This window comes from Sapajus apella, unplaced genomic scaffold (assembly GCF_009761245.1).
Source record: "Sapajus apella isolate SASKATOON/1434 unplaced genomic scaffold, GSC_monkey_1.0 scaffold55, whole genome shotgun sequence".
Lineage (NCBI taxonomy): Eukaryota > Metazoa > Chordata > Mammalia > Primates > Cebidae > Sapajus > Sapajus apella.
The window spans coordinates 5942318-5969671 of NW_022436995.1; the positions used below are offsets into that span (position 1 = coordinate 5942318).

Below are 27354 nucleotides of genomic sequence, written 5' to 3' on the forward strand. Positions count from 1 at the left end.
AAAAAAAAAAAAAAAAAAAAATTCATGTAGGTGGGACTAGTAAAATCAACTCTTTTTTGGGGGGACAGTGAGGGCAATTTTTTTTTAAGATCTAAGATTAAAACCTTTTCTTTTGATTAACATAGTACCTAGACTTCTTTTTCCCCTTGCCACAGGATTGCTATTAACGGAGAAAGCCCGAAACATCGGTCGTGGCATACTTTAACACCGATAGCTGATGATAAACTTTTCCTATGTGGTGGACTAAGTGCAGATAATATCCCATTAAGTAAGTTGATTAAAATTAAGCCTGTAATTATTATCTCATTCTTTTCTATTCATTGTATTCCGTACTTACAGTAAAGTACACCTTCCTTTTTTCCTGTTGTTCTCGTTTGCCTTTATCCTCAACTATTTTCTTGCATGAATTGTGACCTTTTTGCTTTTGTACCCTTGACTCTCCACGTTCCCATGTTTTCTAGGGAAAGAGAAGAGGAAGGGTGATTGAGGATAGATGTAATAAAGCCCCTTTCTACTACTATAGTCTGTGATTCCGTGTCCGCTGTATTTGATCCAGATGCTTGTATTGTAGGTTAGGATGCTTGCACTGTTTGCTTGTGCTATACTCCAGGCTAGGGGGTTAGAAGAGCAGCCTTTCTTAGAAGGCCCTGAAAATATAAAGTAGGATACCCAGTTCCTTCTCTTTTTGTTCCAGAACTGTGGAGGAAAGTGTTTAGCCAGGTTTTTTAAGCTCCTGTCACTGCTGGTCCCAGTGGCTATTCGTTTTGGAATGCAGTTTTTTTTCAGCAGTAAAATTGTGGTATCAGGATAGACACTGACCAGGAATGTCGAATTCTTAATTTGGCATGTTAGATATTTTGTGTTTTCTATTTTCCTTTTTTTTTTTTTTTTTTTTGAGGCAGAGTCTCCTGTCACCCAGGCTAGAGTGCAATGGCACGATCTTGGCTCACTACAACCTCTGCCTCCCAGATTCAAGCGATTCTTCTGCCTCAGCCTCCCAAGTACCTGGGATTACAGGCGGCCGCCACCATGCCCAGCTGAATTTTGTATTTCTAGTAGAGATGGGATTTCACCATGTTGGCCAGGCTGGGCTATTGTTTATTTTCTTAACCCAGAAGTTTTCTATGGCTAGAGATGTTTTCATTAAGAAACATTATATACTATTAAAACATTTCTGTAATTATATATTAGGGTCTGGAAACAACTGTTTTTTAACAAAAGTTTATTGAGCATCAGCTGTGCGTGTGGCAGTCAGAGCTGGCTACCAAACAAATTGCAGAGGTTAGTTGGAGAAACAACAGTTCCTAGTAGGAGATGTTAGTTATTCTTGCATATTATTATACTTCCTCAATTTGTTAGATTTTTAATTAAAAGAGATTTGGAATCTAACAAAAAAACTAACATCTGTACAGTTCAGTAGGGGTTAACATCATATCTTCATGATCTCTAGTGTTTTTAGTTTCTGTTTTCATTTCTGGTCATTGATCTATGGGAAATTAAATGTCCTGACTCATAATCTAGTCAATTTTCTCCCTTAAAGATTCTGTTTGTTTAAGATTTGGTTATACAGATATTAGATGATCCCAATAAATTTTTTTTTAGCTTGGTTGACTGTGATAATGGCATTGTGGTTATGTAAAAAATGTCCTTTTTTTCAGTAATGCATACTGAAGTATGTATGGGGAAAATGGTAGGAGATCTAGGATTTCATTTAGAAAAATAAAGCAATAAGAATAACAAAAAGATAAGTGGAGCAAGGGGAGCACATGTAGCAAAGTCTTGATAGCTGTCGAATCTGCGATATGTGGAATTTCATTGTCATGGTAACTCTAGTTTTGTAAATGTTTGAAAATTTTTAAGATAAAATAGGCGCACTCAGAAAAAAGAGTCATTTAAATGTAGAATAATAAATTTGGGGGAAAATTAATATTGTATCCCAAAGACCTCATCTTAATTTCTTAACTGCAATAATATTGCAGGTGATGGTTGGATTCATAATGTCACAACAAATTGTTGGAAACAACTTACACATTTACCTGAAACAAGACCAAGGTAAGTCAAGACATTGACAAATAGTAACATAGTTAAGATTTTTTTAAGTATTAAAATATAGTACTGAATTTATAGTGTTTGCCATTGAGACAATAAGTCATTAAGAAGGATATCTTTCAAATGAGGTTAATGTTACCTAAATAATTTAATTACTATTTTAGTTGTATCTCATTGTTAGAAATGATCTATCCAGTTTTCACCCATATTTGCATATTTGAAAATGTTTTTCTTTTAGGTAGATGTATAATCTTGCCTGATAACTGTGAAGATTAAGATAGTTAAAAGCATCATATGAGATTAATGTTTTTAATATTAATATTTTTCATAAGTAGACAAGAATGAGGTTGGCTTTAGTAGTAGTTGTTTTTGGAAGAGGTTTAAAGCAAGTTAATCAGGAGATTTGTTTCCATGTTGATCCAGTGGGTGGCAGATTATTATTTTTCTTTATTAACTGCATGCTGTATTCATTGATATGAATTTTTTGAAAAAATGTTATTTATGGCATTTAATAGGATTAAAAATTGTAGAAGTTATATATTATTATTAGACTACAAAGAAAACCACATTTGTACTATAATTCTTATTTTTTTCTAATTTGATTGAGTAGTATAATGATATCTTCATAGGAAATTCAGATTCAGCACATTATAAGCAAAATTGGTAATAGATTTTAATCTTTTTCATGCTATGTATTTTAGACTTTTAAAAATACATTCTAGAATTTATGCTAGTGTGAAGTCAATTTAATGATATGTATTTTTGTTATTTAATAAATGACAACATACTTGAGAAAAAGGCCTGAAAGTATTTATGTGTATTTTGGTATATGTATCTATATTAATATTTGCAGTACATTTAGAATTTATCATAATTGCATTTATGATTCTTATATTTTCTTCTATAAAAATTCATTGGAATGTCTTATTTTAACAGTTCTGGCTCTTTTGAAAAAAAATTTTTTTAACTTAAAGAGTTTTGTGCTAAGATATGGGAGCCCAGAGTTCTAGTCCTTGCTCAGCTACCACCTAGTTTTTTGGCTTTGAAAAGTCACTTAAAGAAACTGAGCATTGGCCGGGCATGATGGCTCTTGCCTGTTAATCCCAGCACTTTGGGAGGCCAAGGCAGGAGGAACACTTGAGTCCAGGAGTTTGAGACCAGCCTGGGCAACACAGTGAGACCCATCTCTACAATTTTTTTTTTTAATGGCCGGATGTGGTAGTACACACCTCATAGTCCCAGCTACTTGGGAGGCTGAGGTGGGAGGATCACTTGATCCCAGGAGGCTGAGACTTCAGTGAGCCAAGATTGCACCACTGCACTCCAGCCTGGGCAACAGAGCCAGAATCTGTCTCAAAAACAGAAAGAAAGAAACTACGCATCAGTTTCTTTATCTGTGAAATGAGGGAGTTGGACTAGATTGTCTCTTAGTTTATTCCAGTTGTTTGATTGTATGAATGCATTAATTGTAGACCAAAGTATTAGTAAAAATGTTTAGTTTTAAAATTACTCCTATTTTATATTTGAACCCTTAATGAGTAATTAGAGCAACAACTGTTATCAATAATATAATACTAGTTAGAACTAGAGCTATGTAAAGAGATTTATTTTAATTCAGCTGATGTGTCATGTAAATAATATGCTTTATTAGAATGTTTAGGTGATAAGTTTAGAGCAGCTGTGAAAGGACATAAACTATCAGTCTGTAGAAAAAACATCAGGTTGCAAGCTAGATGTCATCAAAATCAAGTCAGGAAAGGCTTTCCAGTGTTCTGCGATGATGAAATCCAGGCCAGAGTTTCTCTAAGGCAGATAAGACAGAGGCAGATCTATCTTCAGGTATGAGGTGAGGAGGAGAACAGGTGGGATACAGTTGAGTGTAAGGAGAACATATATGTGTGTGTATATATTTACTAATTTTTATGAAAATGACCATTTAGCTAAGATCTATAGCATTTTGTGCAAACTTTCCAAGTTGTAATTTGAAACGTAAGCTGCCCAATTCTCCTCTTAGAACTCTACAGCAGGTTTCTCAACTTTGACATGACTGACATTTTGGACCACATAATTCTTTGTCGTGAGGGTGTCCTATGTATTGTAGTATGTTTAGCAGCATCTCTGTCCTTTATACAATAGATGCCAGTTGTACCACCTTTCTCTCCTCAAGTTGTGACAAATGAAAATATCTCCATATATTGTGAAATGCCTCTTTGGGGGACAAATTGCCCCTTGTTGAGAATGACTGTTCTACAGTATAGCACTATTATTCTCTGGGTCTCACCCAGATAAAACTATGGCTGATAAGCCATACATGTAGCCATATCTGATAGCCTATATAGGCGGCTATCAGCAAGGACCCTATTTTAATGTGTCTGAAAAAGCTGTTGGAGACTATAGAGCCCAAGTCCTGTTGAATCTCATGAGTATTGCCAAGGTTACAAATAGCCTTCCTTCCAGGAAATTAATCTATTCCTTCCCATGTATGAGGACATTTCTTGTATTCTCTCTCCTTTACCTAACCCTCTTCCAGTCCCCATCTTCAACCCACCACATAATCTGGGTTCTTGCTGAAGATTTATATCAATGTATCTTCTAACATAAGAGTTGGAGAATTGGGCAGAGTATTTCCCAAACATCTCTAATGACTTGGTTCCTTTCTGGGCCACAAGTGCATTTGTCATTGAATGTGTACATGATGAGTGTTTGAGGAAAGTATGTGTTTTAACAAATTGTGCATAATCCCAGTGTTTGCACTTGTGAAAGCTAAGTAAAAGGGGTTAATGCACTAAAAATTAGTTATGTTTCCCAGTTTCTGGGAAGTAGAAAAAATAAGTTGTATGGTAATAAGTTATGATTTATAATTGTTTTATGCACCTGTTGCTTCAAAATTGGTATGTTAAAAAAAGTAAGGCCAGGTGTGGTGGCTCATGCCTGTAATCCCAGCACTTTGGGAGGCCAATGCAGGAGGATTACTTGAGCCCAGGAGTTCAAGACCAGCCTGGATAATATAGCGAAACCCCATCTCTCCAAAAAAAAAAAAAAAATTAGCTAGGTGTGGTGGCGTGTGCCTGTAGTCAGCTACTCGGGAGGCTGAGGTGGGAGGATTGCTTGATCCCAGGAGGCAGAGGTTGGAAGAAGCAGAGATTGTGGCACTGCACTGCAGCCTGGGTAACAAAGCCAAACCCTGTCTCAAAAAAAAAAAAAAAAAAAAAAGGAAGTAATCAACGTATTCTCAAAAGTAAAAGCAATGACTATGTAAAATCTCTAATTTAGATTTAAATTTAAATGTAAATTTCCCAATTTTAGATTGGGAAATCGAAATCTAAATCTAAAATTGGGAAATTTACATGTACTTTTTTTGAGAGTTCTCTTACTCTGGAAATATTCAACTTCATAAAACTATTATTTGGTAATAATGTGATATATTGGAAATAGACGTGAGCTACCAGACCACTTTCAAAAGAACATTAGATGCTCTACTCTTTTACGAAATAATTTGTATGTCTAATGACTGAATATATTATGTTGGTTTTTTCACGTTTGCTTTTGGGTTTTTAGTTGTTTTGTTTTGGTTTTTTGAGTTAGAGTCTTGCCCTGTCACCCGGGCTGGAGTGCAGTGGTGTGATCTCAGCTCACTGCAACCTCCACCTCCCAGGTTCAAGTGATTCTCCTTCCTCAGCCTCCTAAGTAGCTGGGTTTACAGGCACGCACCAATAAACCCAGCTAATTCTTTTGGTATTTTTATTAGAGATGGGTTTTCACTATGTTGACCAGGGGTCTTGGACTCCTGATCTTGTCATCCCCCCACCTCAGCCTCCCAAAGTACTGGAATTACAGGCTTGAGCCATCACGCCCAGCCTCGTGTTTACTTTTGTTACTCATAAGTTTTAGAGCAGGTACTGGGTGCAGAACACCACATGAGACATTTTTAAGAAGCCATAAAATGAGATTCCCCAGCCAGGTGTGGTGGCTCACACCTGTTATCTCAGCACTTTGGGAGGCTGAGGCAGGTAGATCACAAGGTCTGGAGTTTGAGACCAGCCAGGCCAACATGGTGAAACCCCGTTTCTACTAAAAACACAAAAATGAGCTGGGCGTGGTGGCGGGCGCCTGTAATCCCAGCTACTCAGGATGCTGAGGCAGGAGAATCACTCAAAAGGCAGAATTGCAGAATCACAGAAGGCGGAGGTTGCAGTGAGCCAAGAAGGCATCACTGCACTCCAGCCTGGGCGGCGCGAGAATGAAGCGCTGTCTCAAAAAAAATAATTGGATTCCTCAAGTTCCCGTGCTGTGCTGGTAACAGGTAACAACCACTCTCCAGAGTGGGAGGATGCCCTAATTTGCTGATTTCCAAGGTGTAAATACTCCTACCATGGCTCATTTCAAGCTTCCAACGTGATGTCACGGTATGTGGAGTTGGCTGGAGATAGGCACAATCAGCCTCTGCTAGCCAGTAAGCTGTTTCCAGCACACCACTGACAATTTCTTACCTCAAGGACCTCATAATCTTAGGTAGTCAAACAGCTAAAGTAGCATGCAGAGCAGTTCATCTTCAAATGTAAATGAGGCAAGTACAAAATGAGCACATAAACATTAAAGGGTGCTGAATAGAGATGGTAACAGAACCAGTTTTGGGTGGGTATTTGGAGGCTATTTTTCAGGCTCAATGAAAATGACTTCTTATTCTAAACATAAGAAACAGAATGAACAAAAGCCTAAAGGTAGACAATAAGGTTTTCTCACGGGAAGCAAGGAAATGAATTTAGCTAAATAGAGGGCTCATTTGGGAAGAAGCCAAGAATTAAGATTTGTGGGGGAAAAAAAACAGTGGTTGATCACAAATACTAGGCTAGGAAATACAGCCATTGGTAGTGCAGATGCTTCCTCATCAGGAAATTTTTATGGTCAGAAACAATATTTGAAAATATTTATTAGCCATATGTATCTGGGGGAGGTGAGAGACTGAAAAACTAGGAACATACTATGGTGTTCTGTACTCAGAGTGATGAGTAGCGTGACAATGGAAATGTGAAGGAGTGCCAGATTGTATTTGTTGGGTGATGGGGAACATAGAGCAGGAAAAAAAGGCAAAAATTATAAGAATAGTAACGTGGCAGATAGTAGTAAGAAAACTGGGCAAAGTGCCTATTTCAGCAATAACATGATCAGTTCCTTTTTATTTTACTTCAGGGATAATATGTATGAGAAAAAAAGGTTATAAAAATGTTGAGGGATATAATAGAAACTGTTATTAAGAGTCATCTCTGGCTGGGTGTGGTGGCTCATGCCCATAATCTCAGCACTTTGGGAGGCTGAGGCAGGAGGATTACCCAAGCCTAGGAGTTCAAATCTAGCCTGGGAAACATGAAGAGACCTCATCTCCTAAAACAAACAAACAAAAAACCAGAGAGAGAATCATCTCCTTAATGGTGTGATTTAATGAGCTCTAGAGGAATCGTTATAACCCCTTTTAGGATATCCCAAAGGTTCAAGTTCAATCATGCCTCTTTTAAATAGATTATATTTTACAGTATGAAATTTAGAATTTATTTATATGTAATGTACAATTTCTTCCATGACAATGTTTCACTCTGTTTATGATTTTCAAACATAGGTTATGGCACACAGCCTGTTTGGGAAAAGAAAATGAAATAATGGTATTTGGTGGCAGCAAAGATGACTTACTTGCCTTGGATACAGTAAGAAAATCTTATATCTAAATATTTCCTCTGAGTAGTTGTGTTATTCAGACTAAATGGCTATTCAGCAAGAATGTTGATATTCTAACATTGCAAAATATGGAAGGGCATGAAATGTAACTCTGTGGTTTAATTAATCTTCAGGATGAGTGGCTTTGATGAAGCCTTTCTGGATGTTTTAGATTTACATATCAAAATAGGTCTATTAGTTTCATTAGCCAAATTATTAAGAAGAACTTTTAAAGGATGATTCCTCTTTCTCTTTTCTCTTACATGGGTGTCTCTAATATTATTGAATTAAAATATTTTTATGTAGGCCAGGTGCAGTGGCCTACACCTCTAATCCCAGCACTTTGGGAGGCTGAGGCAGGCAAATATCTTGAGGCCAGGAGTTCAAGACCAGCCTGGCCAACATAGCAAAACCTCATCTCTACTAAAAATACAAAAATGACTCAGGAGAATCACTTGAACCGGGGAGACAGAGGTTGCAGTGAACCAAGATCATGCCATTGCACTCCAGTCTGGGTGACAGAGTGAAACCCTGTCTCAAAAATATATATATTTGTATGTAATATTTGATACATAAAAAGAATGTTTATAATGTAGATCCTAAGCATAATAAATAACCATAAATTTTGCTAGCTAATTTTAGAATTAGAACATCATCAATACTGTTGAAGCTACCTGATTATTCCTTCTGAATCTTACCCACTAGCTTTCTCCCCTCAAGAGGAAACTACTTTGTTGAAATATTTAAAGTATATTCCCTTCTTTTTTGAGACAAGGGTTTTCTGTCACCCAGGCTAGAGTGCACTGGTGCAGTCTTGGTTCACTGCAGCCTCCACCTCCCAGGTTCAAGTGATTCTCCTGCCTCAGCCTCAAGTAGCTGGGATTACAGGTGTGGGCCACCATGCCCGGCTAATATTTTGTATTTTTAGTAGAGATGAAATTTCACCATGTTGGCCAGGCTGGTCTTGAACTCCTGGCCTCAAGATATTTGCCTGCCTCAGCCTCCCAAAATGCTGGGATTAGAGGCCTAGGCCACTGCACCTGGCCTAAATAAAAACTCCTGACCTCAAGTGATCGACCCACCTCAGGCCCTCAAAGTGCTGGGATTACAGCACCATGCCTGACCTATTGTCTTTTTAAATATATATCTTTTACCACTGCTTTACTCAGCTGTTTTACATTTAAGTTTAAAGTTTTTTTTTTTTTTTTTAGAAAATTCCTAAGTCTCAGGTTTAAAGATTTTCCATTTTAAAATGTGATAAAACTAAGGTCAAAGGTATAAATGAGTAGCATTTGGAGAGTATGGTTTTTTCACTCCTAGCACCCTGGGAAATTCAGAGCAGGGTGGCCATATTTATACATGATACACAACAGGACAGGAGTTCAGGAACGATTGCTCTGGTTTTGTGTAGGACACTCAAAAACAGGATTCTGAGCCATCAGGGATGGGGTACAGCGAGCCAGAGTATAACCAAGAGGGCACTAGCTCCCTTTCATCTCTTGAGGTGTAGTTATCTCCAGAGCTGCTCCTATGGAGTGGCAAACTCCAAAATAGGATGGCTTCTCTCCAGGGAATTTGCTTTATTTTGTAGTTCTGAAGCCTGTAACTTAAATGTTTTGTATATCAAAAGTTTTAGAGCTTTCTTTGGCTGAGAATTCAGTGCTTCCCTAAAAGATTAAAACTACAACTTTGCATTTATTAAAAAAGCAAATATTGTGGTTTGTCTTCTCTTTGTTGGCACTAGAAATCTTCATTTAGGGTACAAAATTTATCATTAAAATAGGAATTCTGATTAAAAGCATGATCATAAATTATGAAATTCTAAAGACCTATTTGAAAAGATTAGAGAAATTGTCTATGACTTTTCTACCACATTAACTTTTAGATGAGAGACTCATTATTCAAATAATCTTCCAGATCTTGACTTTCAAATTAAGAATGCCCAAGGAATTCCAGAGCTTGACTTTCAAACCAAGACTGCCCTGAGGCCACCTGGAAAAGGAGGAGAGGATAAAGAGGAAATTTTAACATAAGAGTTATTTGAAAGAAAAGTTAAGCTTAAAAACAAAAAAGTGCCAGGCTTGGTGGCTCACACCTAAAATCCCAGCACTTTGGGAGGCTGAGTCAGGCAGACTGCTTGAGCTCAGTGGTTTGAGACCAGCCAGGGCAACATGGCAAAACCCTGTCTTTACCACAGCTGGACATGGTGGCCTGTTCCTGTGGTCCCAGCTACTTTGGAGGTGGAGGTGGGAGGATGGCTTGAGCCAGGAAGGCAGGGGTTGCAGTGAGCTTTGATTGCCCCATTGCACTCCATCCTGGAGCCAGACCCTGTCTCAAAAAAAAAAAAAGAAAAAGTTTGAAAACCACTACTGGGCCAGGTGCTGTGGCTCATTATTATAATCCCAGCACTTTGGGAGATCGAGGTGGGCGGATCACCTGAGGTCAGGAGTTTGAGACCAGCCTGGCCAACATGATGAAACTGCATCTCTACTAAAAATACAAAAACAAAAAAAAACAACAAAAAAAAAAAACTGGGCGTGGTGGTGGGCGCCTGTAATCCCAGCTACTCAGGAGGCTCAGGCAAGAGAATCACTTGAACCCAGGAGATGGAATTGGAGTGAGTGGAGATCACGTCACTGCACTCCAGTCTGGGTGACAGAGTGGACTCTGTCTCAAAAAAAAAGAAAAAAGAAAACCACTACTGTTATTTTTTAAGTCACTTCTTAAATCAGAATGTATTTCCAGTTTTCAAATTTGCAATTACATAGGCTATGGGTTAGGTAAAAATTTGGTCGCTGAAAATTGAAAACCATAAACTCAAAAGTTTGTGGGTAGCAGGTATACATATGTATGTGTATGTTTATATGTGTGCATACATTTATGTGTATGTGTCAACAGCTAGGTTTATTTGCTGCTTTATGTAATATCTTTTACATTTATAAAATTAAAAAACATTCAATTATTAACTCATTGTTATTTTTATCAAAAACCCAATAATGCCTTTTTTATGTTGATTAGGGTCACTGTAATGATTTATTGATCTTTCAAACACAGCCTTATTCACTACTCAGGTAAGCAAATTTATTTTCTCTGTATATGCTATGAATATATAATAATTTCTCATTTTTGGGAAGAGTTATAATATTTTTCAGGTCGTTTATGACATGAATTCAGGAATATTTTCACATCTTCCTAAGAATGTAATCAAATTTATAATGTTGAACTATACACCAATGTGAGTTTTAAAAATTAAATTATACAGGCTTGGCTCACACCTATAATCCCGCTGCTCTGAGAGGCCAGAGTGGGAGGATCACTTGAGGTTAGGCATTCAGGACCAGCCTAGGTAACATTGTGAGACCCACGTCTCCACAAAAATAAAAATGAAAAAATTAGTAGCTGGCATGGTAACTTAAGCATGTAGTCCTAGCTACTAGGGAGGCTGAGGTGGGAGGATCACTTGAGCCCAGGAGTTTGAGGCTGCATTGAACTATGATCATGTTCCTGCACTCCAGCCTGGCAACAAACTGAAAGCCTATCTCAAAAAAATATATATATATCAAATATATATATCAAATTTATATATATATATATATATGTGTGTGTGTGTGTGTGTGTGTGTATGTACACATACAGTTACATTTTTGTTTTGTTTGTAAAATTGCCTTTAATTTATATGGTAATATTAAACATAGTGTATTTCATTAATTCTTAGCCTGACATTTTTCACATTTTAACTTTTTAGAAATCAGAATGTGTCTAATATTTCTAATATATATGTTATATACAGTCATTCCTTGGTATTTGTGGGATCAGTTCCAGGAAAAACCCCTACTTGTATACAAAAATTCATAGATGTTCTAATCTCTTATATAGAGTGATGTAGCATTTGCATATAAACCTATGCACATCCTGCTATATACTTTAAATAATCTCTATATTACTCATAATTCCTAATACAATTTAAGTGCTATGAAAATAATTGTTACACTATATTGTTTATGGAATAATTACAAGAAAATAATGTCTGTACATTTGCAGTATGGATGCAACCATCATAAACCAACTACAATTTCAGTCTGCAGTTGGTTGAATCCACAGAGGAGGAACTTATAGATACAGGGGGCTGAGTGTATATACACACATACAAAGACATTTAATATATAAGAATTTCTTTTTTAACCCCAAAGCTTGTATTACCTTTGTAATATGACTTAGGAGTGTCTTAGCTCATACATTCTTGCTCTAAAAGGAGTCTATACAAAGTTTAGTGGGAGGGATGATGTAGAAGTTGCCCAGTGAACAAGTGTGGGAATTTTATGCAGAGGGAATAACATAAGTGAAGACATATGAGAAAGAGAGAGAAAGAGAGGGGACATGTTATATTTCAGGGAGCATATGGTAATCTTTTTTTTTTTTTTTTTGAGACGGAGTTTCGCTCTTGTTACCCAGGCTGGAGTGCAATGGCGCGATCTCGGCTCACCGCAACCTCCGTCTCCTGGGTTCAGGCGATTCTCCTGCCTCAGCCTCCTGAGTAGCTGGGATTACAGGCACGCGCCACCATGTTGACCAGGATGGTCTCGATCTCTTGACCTCGTGATCCACCCGCCTCGGCCTCCCAAAGTGCTGGGATTACAGGCTTGAGCCACTGTACCTGGCAACATATGGTAATCTTTAGATGTTCTATAACATGAACCACTTGAAAACCATTAGACTAGCTCAAACCGGACCCTTCTGACATTTTTCTTAACTACCCCTTCTCTTAGCACAGTAGTTCTCAGACTAAACTCTCATGAGGAGCTTCAAAAAAATTAATGCCTATGTTCTGCCCCCACCGATTGTGATTTAATTAGTCCAGGGCGTGGCCTGCACTTTGGATTGCCAAGTTCTTCATATGCAGGGATCAAGACATACTTGAGTGCCTACTTGGGAAGGCACTGTGCCATGAAATAAAAAGGCATGGCTAGGCTGGGCGCGGTGGCTCACGCCTGTAATCCCAGCACTTTGGGAGGCCAAGGCGGGTGGATCACGAGGTCAAGAGATCGAGACCATCCTGGTCAACATGGTGAAACCCCGTCTCTACTAAAAATGCAAAAAATCAGCTGGGCATGATGGCGCGTGCCTGTAATCCCAGCTACTCGGGAGGCTGAGGCAGGAGAATTGCCTGAACCCAGGAGGCGGAGGTTGCGGTGAGCCAAGGTCGCGCCATTGCACTCCAGCCTGGGTAACAAGAGCGAAACTCCGTCTCAAAAAAAAAAAAAAAAAAAAAAAAAAAAAGGCATGGCTTTTCCCTAGAATTGCTAATATTGTAGAAGGTAGACTTTCAAGCTTTTAGGTTTTTTCTACAATAGGAAAAGGAAATTGCTTTAAAAGAAACGCATATGAAGTTTACGAGAATACTGGAGAAGAAGGCCCTTTGTCTATATGATTAAGATGGCAAAGGTTAGGGAAGTCTTTGCAGAAGAAGGGTTTGAGCTAAGAATTTGCCATGAACAAACAGTGCAGGATGTTAGTGTAAAGATGTATATAAAATCATGGTGTGTTCTGGAAACTGAATACTTGAGTATTCCTGGAATGTGATATGAGGCAGAGAGTTGCAAGAAATGATTTTGGACAAAAAAATCAGAAATCATATATCATCTAGGACTTTTATCTCCCTTTTACAGTATCTGGTGTAAAAGAGATCAAGAGCCATTGAAAAATATGTAGCAAGAAAATAAGGTGATCATATTACAGTTAAACAATTCCTCTGGCAACAGAGTGGATGAAAAATTGAAGGGATATATGACTGGGTAAAGAGACTATTACTGTGGTTAGGTACAGAGTGAGCATCTGATCGGAAAGTATCAATGGGGCTGGAGAAGAAAGGGAGATTGAGATATTTAGGAGGTAGAATGGACTTGGTAGTTAAATAGATGCCAAGGAAAAGGAGTGGGAAGAATTAATGATAGGATAGGAGGAATGTAGAGAAGGGCAGCAGTCTGAAGATGGGATAAGAGTAGAAATTATGAGTTTGGTTTTTGATGTGCTAAGTGTTTATGGGACCTCTAGTGGAGCTATCCATTAAATACTTAAATATATGGAAGGAGGTCTGGGCCAGACATAAAATTTCAGAATCTTTGGAGAATTATTAAGTGTGGATTAGCTCTGGCCAGGAAGAGTTAGGAGTAAGGAGGAAGCCAACAACTGAGCATTAGGAACTTACTACCTTTGAGAGGTAGGGAGAAGAAAAGGAGGCAGCAAGAGAGTGACCAGAGAAGTTCAAGGCTAGCCAGGAGATAATGGTAGCACAAAAACCAAGAGAAGGGAGATGTGAACAAGAAAAGGCTACTGTAAAGAGGTACCAGAACGTTTGGATTGAAAAATCACTGAGGAGTTGTTGGTAAGGTGAAGGTGAAAGCCGGGATGGCTTCTGGGGAGGAGCACCAAGACCAAGGGAGGACGAATGTATTTGTTGATAATGCTGGTTGGGCGGGAGAAGTCAATGGGTTGTTAGAAACACAAGAAAATGTAGGAAAAGCAGGCAGAGCAGTGTCTTGAGGAGGTGGATTTTAGCAAACAGATTTTTGAATTAGTCCTTGACTAAAGAAAAGATTCTTTTCTTTAAAACAGTGGAGAAAGAAGGAAGTATGGATATATAGATAGAAAACTTGGTTGGTTGGTTCAGGACATTGAGAAAGTTTATATCCTCACCTCTGAGTAACAGAGAAGCAGTGGAGAAGGGAATTAAAATTGCTGGCAAGAGAATGAAGTGCAGGTGAACTAGACTGGATACAAAAGAAAGTTAAAACTGGAAGGGTCTTATTATTTGTAGAACTAAGAAGAGTCCAAGGAATAATGGAGTGTAAGAAATAAAAGGATAAGAGGTTTCTGTTCCAAGAGGAGGATGGGAATTTAAGATTTCAGAGGTGGAACTGTCCTGAGTGAGGTCATAAAGCATGAAAAGGGTTTTCCACACAGATGCTAAAATCAGTCAAGAAAAGGTGCTGTGGCGAGCCAGGGCCAAAGTCCTGAGTGACTAGGGGAAAATGAGCTGGAGGTTAGTGGATGGCAATACCTGCAAGTGAAATGATAGAAGCGGTGGTGAGGAACGAGACTACTGACACTGGGTCCTTGACTGTGAAAATGGAGACGAGGGAAAATGTGTGCTATTTTTTCAAGAAAGCTGCACACACAACCATTTTCTTAGATTTCAGAAACTCAGAGGAAGCAGTGGTATTTATAGAACATAAAACTGGTGTTCCAAAAAGCACAAAACACAGGTTTGGGAGGGAAGATAAGCAATGATTCAGAAGATGAAGAAGTGTAGAAATGATAGAAAGTGGCTTATATGGTCTAGTAAATTTGTGAGATCATGTTCATCATACCTTTGGATATAAAAGAATATTATAAGAAATAAAAGAAATAGCTCATTATTCTGATTGTAAAAAGATGTGTTTACCTAGAATATTCATACAATATGAAAAGTATATAGTAAAATAAAATCACCTATGAACCATCATGGGGAATATATATATATATATATATATACTGAGATATTTAATATATAAATCATATATAATGATCAAAATGTAATTATATATACATGATTTTAATGATTTTATTAAATGATTAGAGTGGACTTAATCCTTGTAGGAGGTCATTGGAAACCTCAGTGAGAGCAGTGCACATATATGTATATGTGAGTGTGTATAAAGGATCAAATTATGCAGGCTGTTTTGTAATCTTTCATGTAAATATACAATCATTCAGTGTAATAGATCTATACTTATGTTAGTAATGGCTATATAGGTTCTATCTCGTGGAAATACAATTTACTGGCTAGGTGCAGTGGCTCAAGCCTGTATTCCCAGCACTTTCGGAGGCTGAGGTGGGTGGATCACCCAAGGGCAGGAGTTCGGAGTTTGAGACCAGCCTGGCCAACATGGCGAAACCTCATCTCTAATAAAAATACAAAAGCATTATCTGAGCATGGTGGTGTGCACCTGTAGTCCCAGCTACTCAGGAGGCTAAGGCAGGAGAATGGCTTGAACTTGTGAGGCAGAGGCTGCAGTGAGCCAAGATCACACCACTACACTCCAGCCTGGGCAATAGAGGGAGACTCCGTCTCAAAAAAAAAAAAAAAGAAATATAACATATTGGCTAGTCTATTAATAGATATTTAGGATATCTGCAATTTGGGGCTACTATAAAAATCAGGCATGAGGCTGGGCACAGTGGCTTATGCCTGTAATCCCAGCACTTTGGGAGACTGAGGTGGGCAGATCACCTGAAGTAATTGTTCAAGACCAGCCTGGCCAACATGGGGAAACCCCATCTCTACTAAAAATATAAAAAATTAGCCAGGTGTGGTGGCATGCACCTGTAATCACAGCTACTCAGGAGGCTGAGGCAGGAGAATTGCTTGAACCTGGGAGGCAGAGGTTGCAGTAAGCCGAGATCGTGCCACTGCACTCCAGCCTGGCAACAGAGCAAGACTCCATCTCAGAAAAAAAGAAAAAATAGGCATGAAATATTCTTACATATTCCTGTGGAAAGCTCACGTATCATATATTGTATTGTGATGATTCCTGCTTGGCTCCCATTGCGCAAGACAGACTGCAGATTCCTTCACATGGTACTCAGGGCCTCCACTCAGGGCCTTCACTTCTGGCCGTGCCCCACTCAGCTGTATTTAGTCAATGGAAGTGCTGTTTCTGTAATCTTATTTCTCATCTCTAGGGCTTTGCAAATATGGTTCTTCTGTCTGGAATACTTTTGTTTCTTTCATTTGTTGAGAACCTTAAGGGCTCAGCTTGGACCTCCCATTTGGAGAGTTTCCCCTGACTTGCTAAGATTGTCTTGGTTATTCTTCCTCTCTGACTCCCACAGAACTCTGTACCTGTACTTTGACCTACCAGGACATTTTAACCCACTTCTAATTTAGAGTTGTTCCAAAGTAGAAGGAAAAGACTTCATAAAAGTATGGAAGAACATCTAAATCTCTAGAGTATCAATGCTTGTAAAAATGACAACTAAAGTTAACTACAGCAGAATCAAATGAGTCTGTTACAAAAATGTTTTAAGACTTCTAAAAATTATTTTCTCACCCTTCCTCCCTCTCTCCTTCCGACTTACTTTTTTGAATTAAATTTTATTAATTGAAACAGATACTTTTTTGATAGTTCTCTTAAATTTCTTTTGGTTTTAAAGTACAAAAACCTCTTCAAAATAGCATAAGATTAAAAACGGCATTGTACTTGGAAGGATACTGCCCTCTAGTCTAATGGAATCAAAGGGAGAAAGAAATGAACACCCAGGCCCCCAGAAGAGTAGAAACCCAAGTGGTTTTCTTTCTGTATTGCTCCATTATTGTCTTCCAACCTGCTCTCCCTGGGTCAAAGTAGTAAGTGTGTAACCCCCATGCAGTCGTTTATGGAAGAAACATGGGGCAGATATAAAAATAGATGTTAGGGCCGGGCGCGGTGGCTCAGGCCTGTAATCTCAGCACTTTGGGAGGCCGAGGTGGGCAGATCACGAGGTCAAGAGATCAAGACCATTCTGGCTAACATGGTGAAACCTGGTATCTACTAAAAATAGAAAAAATTAGCTAGGCATTGTGGTGCGCGCCTGTAATCCCATCTACTCAGGAGGCTGAGGCAGGAGAATTGCTTGAACCCGGGAGACAGGTTGCAGTCAGCTGAGATTACGCCACTGCACTCCAGCCTGGCGACAGAGTAAGACTTCATCTCAAAAAAAAGAAACAAAAATGATGTTAGACGTTTCATCTTGAGGTGATGGAAGCAAAAGACAGTTCTGAGAGAAGGGTACATACATGGTTATTGGGCTGACTGAAAGTATAACATAAACTGGAGCTGCTGTTTGAAATGAAGTCTGAATCATTTTTACTTAAAGAACATTATGGATGGTAAGCTGTATATTCTGTTTCCATTAGATTTTGGTCTGATTTAGTCTCTCTGCTGTAAAAATATATGATTACAGTGGTGCTCAAGGGAAAAAAAAAAAAAAACCTATCATGTTCCAAACAATACAATCGAATGCATTGCCATGTAAAATTTTTATGATGATTTTTTAAAATTATACTTTAAGTTCTGGGGTACATGTGCAGATCATGCAGGTTTGTTATGTAGGTATACACATGCCATGGTGGTTTGCTGTATCCATCTCCCCGTCATCTACATTAGGTAGTTCTCCTAATGTTATCCCTCCCCAATCCTGCCATCCCCTGCTATCCTTCACCTAGCCCTCCCACCCTGCAGTAGGCTATGGTATGTGATGTTCCCCTTCCTGTGTCCATGTATTCTTGTTGTTCAACACCCACTTACAAGTGAGAACATGCGGTGTTTGTTTTTCTGTTCTCGTGTAAGTTTGCTGAGAATTATGGTTTCCAGCTTCATCCATGTCCCTGCAAAGGACATGAATTCATCCTTTTTTTATGGGGGCATAGTATTCCATGGTGTTTATGTGCCACATTTTCTTTGTCCAGTCTATCACTGATGAGCATTTGGGTTGGTTCCAAGTCTTTGCTCTTGTGTACAGTGCTGCAGTAAACATACGTGTGCATGTGTCTTTATAATAGAATGTTTTATAATCCTTTGGGTATATACCCAGTAATGGGATTACTGGGTCAGATGGTATTTCTAGTTCTAGATCCATGAGGAATTGCCACACTGTCTTCCACAATGGTTGAACTAATTTACACTCTCACCAATAGTGTAAAAGTGTTCCTATTTCTCTGCATCCTCTCCAGCATCTGTTGTCTCCTGATTTTTTAATGATTGCCATTCTAACTGGCATGAGATGATATCTCAATGTGGTTTTGATTTGCATTTCTCTAATGACCAGTGATGATAAGCTTTTTTTCATATGTTTTTTGGCTGCATAAATGTCTTCTTTTAAGAAGTGTCTGTTCATATACTTTGCCCACTTTTTGATGGTTTTTTTTTTTTCTTGTAAATTTGTTTAAGTTCTTTGTAGATTCTGGTTATTAGCCCTTTGTCAGATGGGTAGATTGCAAAAATGTTTTCCCATTCTGCTGGTTGCCAGTTTACTCTAATGATAGTTTATTTTGCTGTGCAGATACTTTTAAGTTTAATTAGATCTGATTTGCCCATTTTGGCTTTTGTTGCCATTGCTTTTGGTGTTTTAGTCATGAAATCCTTGCCTATGTCTATGTTCTGACTGTTATTGCCTAGGTTTTCTTCTAGGGCTTTTATGGTGTTAGGTCTTATGTTTAAATCTTTAATCCATCTCAAGTTAATGTTCATATAAGGTGTAAGGAAGGGATCCAGTTTCAGCTTTCTGCATATGGCTAGCCAGTTTTCCCAACACCATTTATTAAATAGGGAATCCTTTCCCCATTGCTTGTTTTTGTCAGGTTTGTCAAAGAACAGATGGTTATAGATGTGTTGCATTACTTCTGAGGCCTCTGTTCTGTTCCATTGGTCTGTGTCTCTGTTTTGGTATCAGTACCATGCTGTTTTGATTACTGTAGCCTTGTAGTATAGTTTGAAGTCAGGTAGCATGATGCCTCCAGCTTTGTTTTTTTGTTTGTTTGTTTGTTTGGTTGGTTGGTTGGTTGGTTGGTTTTGTCTAGGATTGTCTGGGCTATGCAGGCTCTCTTTTGGTTTCATGTGAAGTTTAAGTTGTTTTTTTCCAATTCTGTGAAGAAAGTCATTGGTAGTTTGAAGGGGATAGAATTGAATCTATAAATTACTTTGGGCAACATGGCCATTTTTACAATATTGCTTTTTCCTAACCATGAGCATGGAATGTTTTTCCATCTCTTTGTGTCCTCTCTTATTTCCTTGAGCAGTGGTTTGTAGTTCTCCTTGAAGAGGTCCTTCACATTCCTTGTTAGTTATATTTCTAGGTATTTTATTCTCTTTGTAGCAGTTGTAAATGGGAGTTCACTCATGATTTGGCTCTCTGTCTGTTATTGATGTGTAGGAATGCTTGTGATTTTTGCACATTGATTTTGTATTCTGAGACTTCGCTGAAGCTGCTTATGAGCTTAAGGAGATTTTGGGCTGAGATGATGGGGTCTTCTAAATAAACAATCATGTCATCTGCAAATAGAGACAGTTTGACTTCCTCTTTTCCTAATTGAATACCCTTTATTTCTTTCTCTTGGCTGATTGCCCTGGCCAGAACTTTCAGTACTATGTTGAATAGGAGTGGTGAGAGAGGCCATCCTTGTCTTGTGCCAGTTTTCAAAGGGAATACTTCCAGTTTTTGCCCATTCAGTATGACATTGGGTTTGTTGCAAACAGCTTTTATTATTTTGAGATACATTCCATCAATACCTAGTATGGAGAGTTTTTAGCATAAAGCACTGTTGAATTTTGTCATAGGCCTTCTCTGCATCTATTGAGATAATCATGTGTCTTGTCTTTGCTTCTGTTTATGTGATGGATTACATTTATAGATTTGCATATGTTGAACCAGCCTTGCGTCCCAGGGATGGAGCCGACTTGATCATGATGGATAAGCTTTTTGATGTGCTGTTGCATTTGGTTTGCCAGTATTTTATTGAGGATTTTCACATAAATATTAATCATGGATATTGGCCTGAAATTTTCTTCTTTAGTTGTGTCTCTGCCAATTTTGGTATCAGGATGATTTTGGTCTCATAAAATGAGTTAGGGCAGATTCCCTCTTTTTGTATTGTTTGGAATTATTTCAGGAGGAATGGTACCAGCTCTTCTTTGTACCTGTGGTAGAATTCAGCTGTGAATCCATCTGGACCTGGAATTTTTTTGGTTGGTAGGCTATCAATTGTTGCCTCAACTTCAGACCTTGTTATTCGTCTATTCAGGGATTCAACTTCCTGGTTTAGTCTTGGGAGGATGTAAGCATCCAGGAAATTATCCATTTCTTCTTGATTTACTGGTTTATGTGCATAGAGTCGTTTATAGCAATCTCTGATGGTTGTTTGTATTTCTGTAGAACCGATGGTGAGATCCCCTTTATCATTTTTTATTGCATTTATTCGATTCTTCTCTTTATTTTATTAGTCTGGCTAGCTGTCTGTTTTGTTGATCTTTTCAAAAAACCAGCTCCTGGATTTACTGAGTTTTTGAAGGGTGTTTTGTGTCTCTATCTCCTTCAGTTCTACTCTGATCTTAGTTATTTCTTCTCTTCTGCTAGCTTTTGAATTTGTTTGATCTTGCTCCTTTAGTTCTTTTAATTGTGACATTAGGGTGTCAAGTTTAGATCTTTCCTTGCTTCTCATGTGGGCATTTAGTACTATAAATTTACCTCTAGACACTCCTTTAAATGTGTTCCAGAGATTCTGGTATGTTGTATCTTCGTTCTTATTGGTTTCAAAGAACATCTTTATTTCTGCCTTCATTTCACTATTTATTCAGTAGTCATTCAGGATCTGGTTGTTCAGTTTCCATGTAGTCGTGCGGTTTTGGGTGAGTTTCTTAATTCTGAGTTCTAATTTGATTGCACTGTGGTCTGAGAGACTGTTATAATTTCCGTTCTTTTGCATTTGCTGAGGAGTGATTTACTTCCAATTATGTGGTCAATTTTAGAGTAAGTGTGATGTGGTGCAGAGAAGAATGTATATTCTGTGGATTTGGGCTGGAGAGTTCTGTAGATTTCTACTAGGTCTCCTTGGTCCACATCTGAGTTAAAGTCTTGAATATCCTTGTTAACTTTCTGTCTCATTGATCTGTCTATATTGACAGTGGAGTGTTAAAGTCTCCCACTATTACTGTGTGGTAGTCTAAGTCTCTTTGTAGGTTATTAAGAACTTGCTTTATATATATGGGTGCTCCTGTATTGGGCACATATATATTTAGGATAGCTAGCACTTCTTGTTGCATTGATTCCTTTATCATTATGTAATGTCCTTCTTTGTTTCTTTTGATCTTTGTTGGTTTAAAATCTGTTTTATCAGAGACTAGGTTTACAACCCCTGCTCTTTTTTTTTTTTTTTTTTTTTATTGGTTCTCCATTTGCTTGGTAAATGTTCCTCCATCCCTTTATTTTAAGTCTGTGTGTGTCTTTGCATGTGAGATGGGTCTCCTGAATACAGCACACCAATGGGTCTTGACTCTTTATCCAATTTGCCAGTCTATGTCTTTTGATTGGGGCATTTAGCCCATTTACATTTAAGGTTAATATTGTTATGTGTGAATTTGATCCTGCCATTTTGATGCTAGCTGGTTGTTTTGCCCATCAGTTAATGCAGTTTCTTTATAGTGCCAATGGTCCTTGCAATTTGGTATGTTTTTGCAGTGGCTAGTACTGGTTGTTCCTTTTCATATTTAGTGCTTCCTTCAGGAGTTCTTGTAAGGCAGGTCTGGTGGTAATGAAATCTCTCAGCAGTTGCTTCTCTTAAGAAGCTTAGTTTGGCTGGATGTGAAATTCTGGGTTGAAAATTCTTTTCTTTAAAGATGTTGACTATTGGTCCCCCACTCTCTTCTGGCTTGTAGGGTTTCTGCCAAGAGATCTGCTGTGAGTCTGATGGGCTTCCCTTTGTGGGTAACCTGACCTTTCTCTCTGGCTGCCCTTAGCATTTTTTCTGTCTTTTCAACCCTGGTGAATCTGACAATTATGTGCCTTGGGGTTGCTCTTCTCGAGGAATATCTTTGTGGTGGTCTGTGTATTTCCTGAATTTGAATGTTGGCCTGCCTTCATAGGTTGGGGAAGCTCTCCTGGACAATATCCTGAAGCGTGCTTTCCAACTTGGTTCCATTCTGCCCATCACTTTCAGGTACACTAATCAAATGTAGAATTGGTCTTTTCACATAGTCCTATATTTCTTGGAGGCTTTCTTCATTTCTTTTCACTCTTTTTTCTCTAATCTTCTCACTTTATTTCATTGAATTGATCTTCAATCTCTGGTATCCTTTCTTCTGCCTGATTGATTCGGCTATTGAAACTTGTATATGCTTCATGAAGTTCCTGTGCTGTTTTTCAGCTCCATCAAGTCGTTTATGTTCTTCTCTGAGTTGGTTATTCTCGTTAGCATTCATCTAACTTTTTTTCAGTGTTCTTAGTTTCCTTGCTTTGGTTTAGAACATGCTCCTTTAGCTCAGAGAAGTTTGTTGTTATCCACCTCTGAAGCCTGCTTCTGTCAGTTCATCAAACTCATTCTCCACCCAGTTTTGTTCCCTTGCTGGTGAGAAGTTGTGATCCCTTAGAGAAGAAGAGGCGTTCTGGTTTTTGGCAATTTCAGCCTTTTTGTGCTGTTTTTTTCCCATCTTCATGGATTTATCTACCTTTGGTCTTTGAAGTTGGTGACTTTTGGATGGGGTCTCTGAGAGGATGTTCCTTCTGTTGATGTTGAAGCTTTTTCTTTCTGGTTTTTAGTTTTTCTTCCAACAGTGAGGCAGGTCTGCTGGTCCACTCCAGGCCCTGTTTCCTAGGAATCACCTGCAGGGACTGCAGAATAGCAAAGGTTGCTGCCTATTCCTTCTTCTGGTAGCTTTGTCCCAGAAGGGTGCCCGCCAGATGTCAGCCAGAGCTGTCCTGTAAGAGGTGTCTCTTTGTCAGGATAAACAGGGGTCAAGGAGCCACCTGAACAGGCAGTCTGTCCCTTATCAAAGCTCAAGTGCTATGCTGGGAGATCCATTGCTCCCTTTAGAGCTGCTGGTCAGGGATGTTTAGGTTTGCTGAAGCAGAACCCACAGCTGCCCCTTTTCCCAGGAACTTTGTCCCAGGAAGGTGGGGTCTTTATTTATAAGTCCCTGACAGGATGCTGCGTTTTTTTCAGAGGTGCCCTGCCCAGCAAGAAGGGAGTCTAGTCACAGTCCACCTGCAGAGGCCTTGGGGAGCTGTCATGGGCTCTACCCAGTTGCTGTGTAAACTTCCCTGTGACTTTGTTTACACGGCCAAGTTTAGAACTGCCTACCCGAGCCTCAGTAATGGCTGATGCCCCTCTCCTCACCGAGCTGGAATGTCCCAGGTCGAGCTCAGACTGCTGTGCTGGCTGCTAGAACTTCAAGCTAGTGGATCTTAGCTTGCTGGTCTTCCTGGGGGTGGGACCCTCCGAGCCAGATCACTTGGCTCCCTGGCTTCAGCCCCCTTTTTGTCAGGGGAATGAGCGGTTCTGGCTCACTGGTGTTCCAGGTGCCACTGCGGTATGAGAAGAAAAATCATTGCTTCAGCCACAACAGCACCCAGTTTTGTGCTGGAAATCTGGGGTGCTGGTGTTGTAGGCACCAGAGGGAATCTCCTGGTCTGTGGGTTGTGAAGGCCATGGCAAAAGCACAGTATCTGAGTCAGAGTGCCAGAGTGTCCAGAAAAGTGCCTAATGGCTTCCCTTGGCTAGGAGAGGGAGTTCTCCAGTCCCTTGCACTTCCCAGGTGAGGTGATGCCCCACCCTGCTTCGGTTTGCCCTCCTTGTGCTACACCCATTCTGTAACCAGTCCCAATGAGATGAACCTGGTACCTCGGTTGGAAATGTGGAGATCACTCGCCTTCTGGCTCACTCTGGCTGGGAACTGCGGACCAAAGCTGTTACTATTTGGCCATCTTGGCGGAAGTCCCATGATGATTTTTAATTTTAAGACTACTAGGCCAGGCACGGTGGCTCATGTCTGTAATCCCAGCCCTTTGGGAGGCCGAGGCAGGCAGATCATGAGGTCAGGAGTTCAAGACAAGACTGGCCAACATGATGAACCCCTGTCTCTACTGAAAAATACAAAAATTAGCTGGGCATGGTGGGAGGCTGAGGTAAGAGAATTGCTTGAACCAGCACCCAGGAGATGGAGGTGGCAATGAGCCGAGATCGTGCCACTGTACTCTAGCCTGGGGTATAGCGCGAGACTCCATCTCAAAAAAAAAAAAAAAGAAAGAAAGAAAAAGAATATTTAGCTATAACAAAGGATAAATGTTTGAGGGATGAGTACCCCATTTTCCATGACATGATTATTATGCATTGCATGTCTGCATCAAAATATCTCATGTACCCCATAAATATATCTACCATGTACTGACAAAAATTAGAAATTTTTAAAACAGTGACGATCCAACACCACAGTGTACAAAGAAATAATTCTTAACTATAAATATTTTATATTATAACTTCAGCTTCAAGACTAATAATTCTGTTATGTTTTATTTACAGGTCATGCCTTGACTGCATTGGTAAAAATTCTGTCATTTTAGAAAGTCAGATATCTTTATTACCTCCCAAACTTCTGCAACAAGTACTCAAAAAAATAACATTTTGGACTGCAGCTAATCACCGAGAAGAACAAAGAGTACAAAAAGAGGAAACAGAAAATAAATATCAGTGTATCATTAGCAATTAAATTGTTGTATACTCTATATATTTAGTATGTTTTAACGTTTTAATCATACTATACATTTACACTCCCAAATTACAGGCTTTATTTAAAGGATTAAATTTGGAACAAAAATAGTCTGTTAAGTGACTATATGCCTGGGATATATGGAAAAAAAGATGTTAATGCAGATTAATTTATATTTGTAAACAAATTTCATTACAAGCTCAGAACAAATATTCTTGCTTAAAGTAAGTACAATTGTAACAGATTTTAACTCAGTGTGTATTCTTTACTGGAAAGACTACATAAATTTGAGAATAAGAAATTATCAAGAACTTCAGAAATCCCCAACAAAATTTTATAAATGTATAAATACATGTATGTATGTGAAAATACTACATATAAACTTTCAGAAAGAACAAACTTTCTGAAGTCATTTTAAAGTTACCTAAGGTTCTCCTTGAATAACTAATACAGTCGGCCGAATAGTATAAAATAGGCAAACACCAGAATGGTATAATATTGAACTCCTGCCCTTTTCAATGCTTACCTAGTAAAGTATTCTTAGGGCATCATAACTTTTCCTCACCTTTATTCAAATAGAGGAATAAATATCTTCAGTTGTCTTCCCATTACCCCTAAGTTATTAGTTTGTCTAGTTTCTATATAAAGACCATGTTTTAAAGTACATAAAGTGGAGGTTTATTTATCATACAGGCTTTGAAACATTGAGAAGCAGTGTATTTATTAACTTTTTGAGACATATTAAAATACATTTTGCCTTGGAAGACTGCTTCTAAAGTAATTTTTGTAAGTAATGAGATAGGATGGTAATCTAGTAATTTGACTTTATAGAAACCCCTCAGTTTGGCCCATACCATTTTGGGCCATCATGCCCACAGCTCAGAGTTGTGTTCAAGACAGATACTAAAAATCGAATACCTTCCCTTTTATTTTCAGCATTACCATCGATACAGAAATAAAATACTGTGTCTTTATATTCCTAAAAATGGTACTTTTGCCATAAATTTTTCTTCATGTTATCACGATCATGCCCTTCCTTTGACTAATTACAATTAATTACTAAAAAGCTTGGTATATAAAATTATTCTCCACAATATTACCATGCAAGTTACATCCAAAATTTAAAATGTTAAAGAAAAATATTTCTATATTGACATATATATATAATTTATAATGAAAATTATAGTAGTTTGTAGTATTTCATTAAATTTTAGAAAGATTTCTTATATGTACTGTATTTTGGATGTGTAAAAGCTTCTATTTATGTATTGAAATATTTTTTTACATTTTATTTATTGTACAAAGTGTATATAATTACTGTTTTCATTTTTCTCAGTGTAAACCAGTCATTAAAATTGATTATGAAAAATATTTCATTGTAAGTTTTCATTTTTCTTACTATTTTTAGGCTGAATAACAGATTTGGAAAATGAATCTCACAAGTAATTCACATCTTGGAAGAAATTACCTTATTATGCTATCATGCTGATGAACTTCAGCATCAGCCTTTTATATGTAAGGCAAAAATATATCAAAATCTAATTAGACACTGATAGAGATGACATTAAGTGGAAGGAACACCATTTTAAAATGGCTTTGGGATTATGTGAATGTCTTCTGCCTCTTAGAAGAGAATCTCTGTTTTTAAATGGTGTATTTGCAATATTAAAAGTTGGTTTAGCTCCCTCAAAATACACACTCTCATGGGTTTTACAAGAATGAAAATCTGGCTGGGTGCAGTGACCAACACTTGTAATCCAAGTACCTTGGGTGGCTGAGGCAGGAGGCTTGCTTGAGGCCAGGAATTCAAGACCAGCCTGGGCAACATAAAGAGACCCTATCTGTTAAAAAAAAAAAAAAAAAGTCACATGATATTCTTACAGTTATCAGAAAGGATTTTAAGGTTATTATCATTTTTAATGTGATAAATAACATCAAAATCAGTGTATATTTTTTCTAAATAGTATCTTTGCAAAACCACCTTTAAAAATATTCTTTAGAGGCCAGGTATGGTGGCTCACACCTGTAATTACAGCACTTTGGGAGGCTGTGGTGGAAGAATCACATGAGGCCAGGAGTTAGAGACTAGCCTGGTCAACATGGCGAAACCCTGTTTCTACCAAAAATACAAAAATTAGGCATGGTGGTGTGTACCGATGGTCCCAGCTACTCGGGAGGCTGAGGCAAGAGAATCACTTGAACCTGGGAGGCAGAGGTTGCAGTGACCCGAGGTGACACCACTGCACTGCAGTCTAGGCAACAAAGCAAGATTCTATCTCAAAAAAAAAAAAAAAAAAATTAGAACTTTGTACTGTTAGCTAAC

At 38.4% G+C, this 27354-nt stretch overlaps 1 protein-coding gene across 1 annotated transcript in view; it reads left to right on the plus strand.

The window, feature by feature from the left end:
* KLHDC1 (kelch domain containing 1) overlaps window positions 1-26400 on the plus strand; it is a 77299-nt gene extending 50899 nt beyond the window's left edge. Inside the window, exons 9-13 of the mRNA XM_032244844.1 lie at window positions 156-268; window positions 1980-2052; window positions 7664-7748; window positions 10777-10829; window positions 24845-26400. Of these exons, the coding sequence (XP_032100735.1) occupies window positions 156-268; window positions 1980-2052; window positions 7664-7748; window positions 10777-10829; window positions 24845-25031 (511 nt within the window). The 3' untranslated portion in view covers window positions 25032-26400. The remainder of the gene's footprint in view (window positions 1-155; window positions 269-1979; window positions 2053-7663; window positions 7749-10776; window positions 10830-24844) is intronic.
* Window positions 26401-27354: the final 954 nt, after the last annotated feature.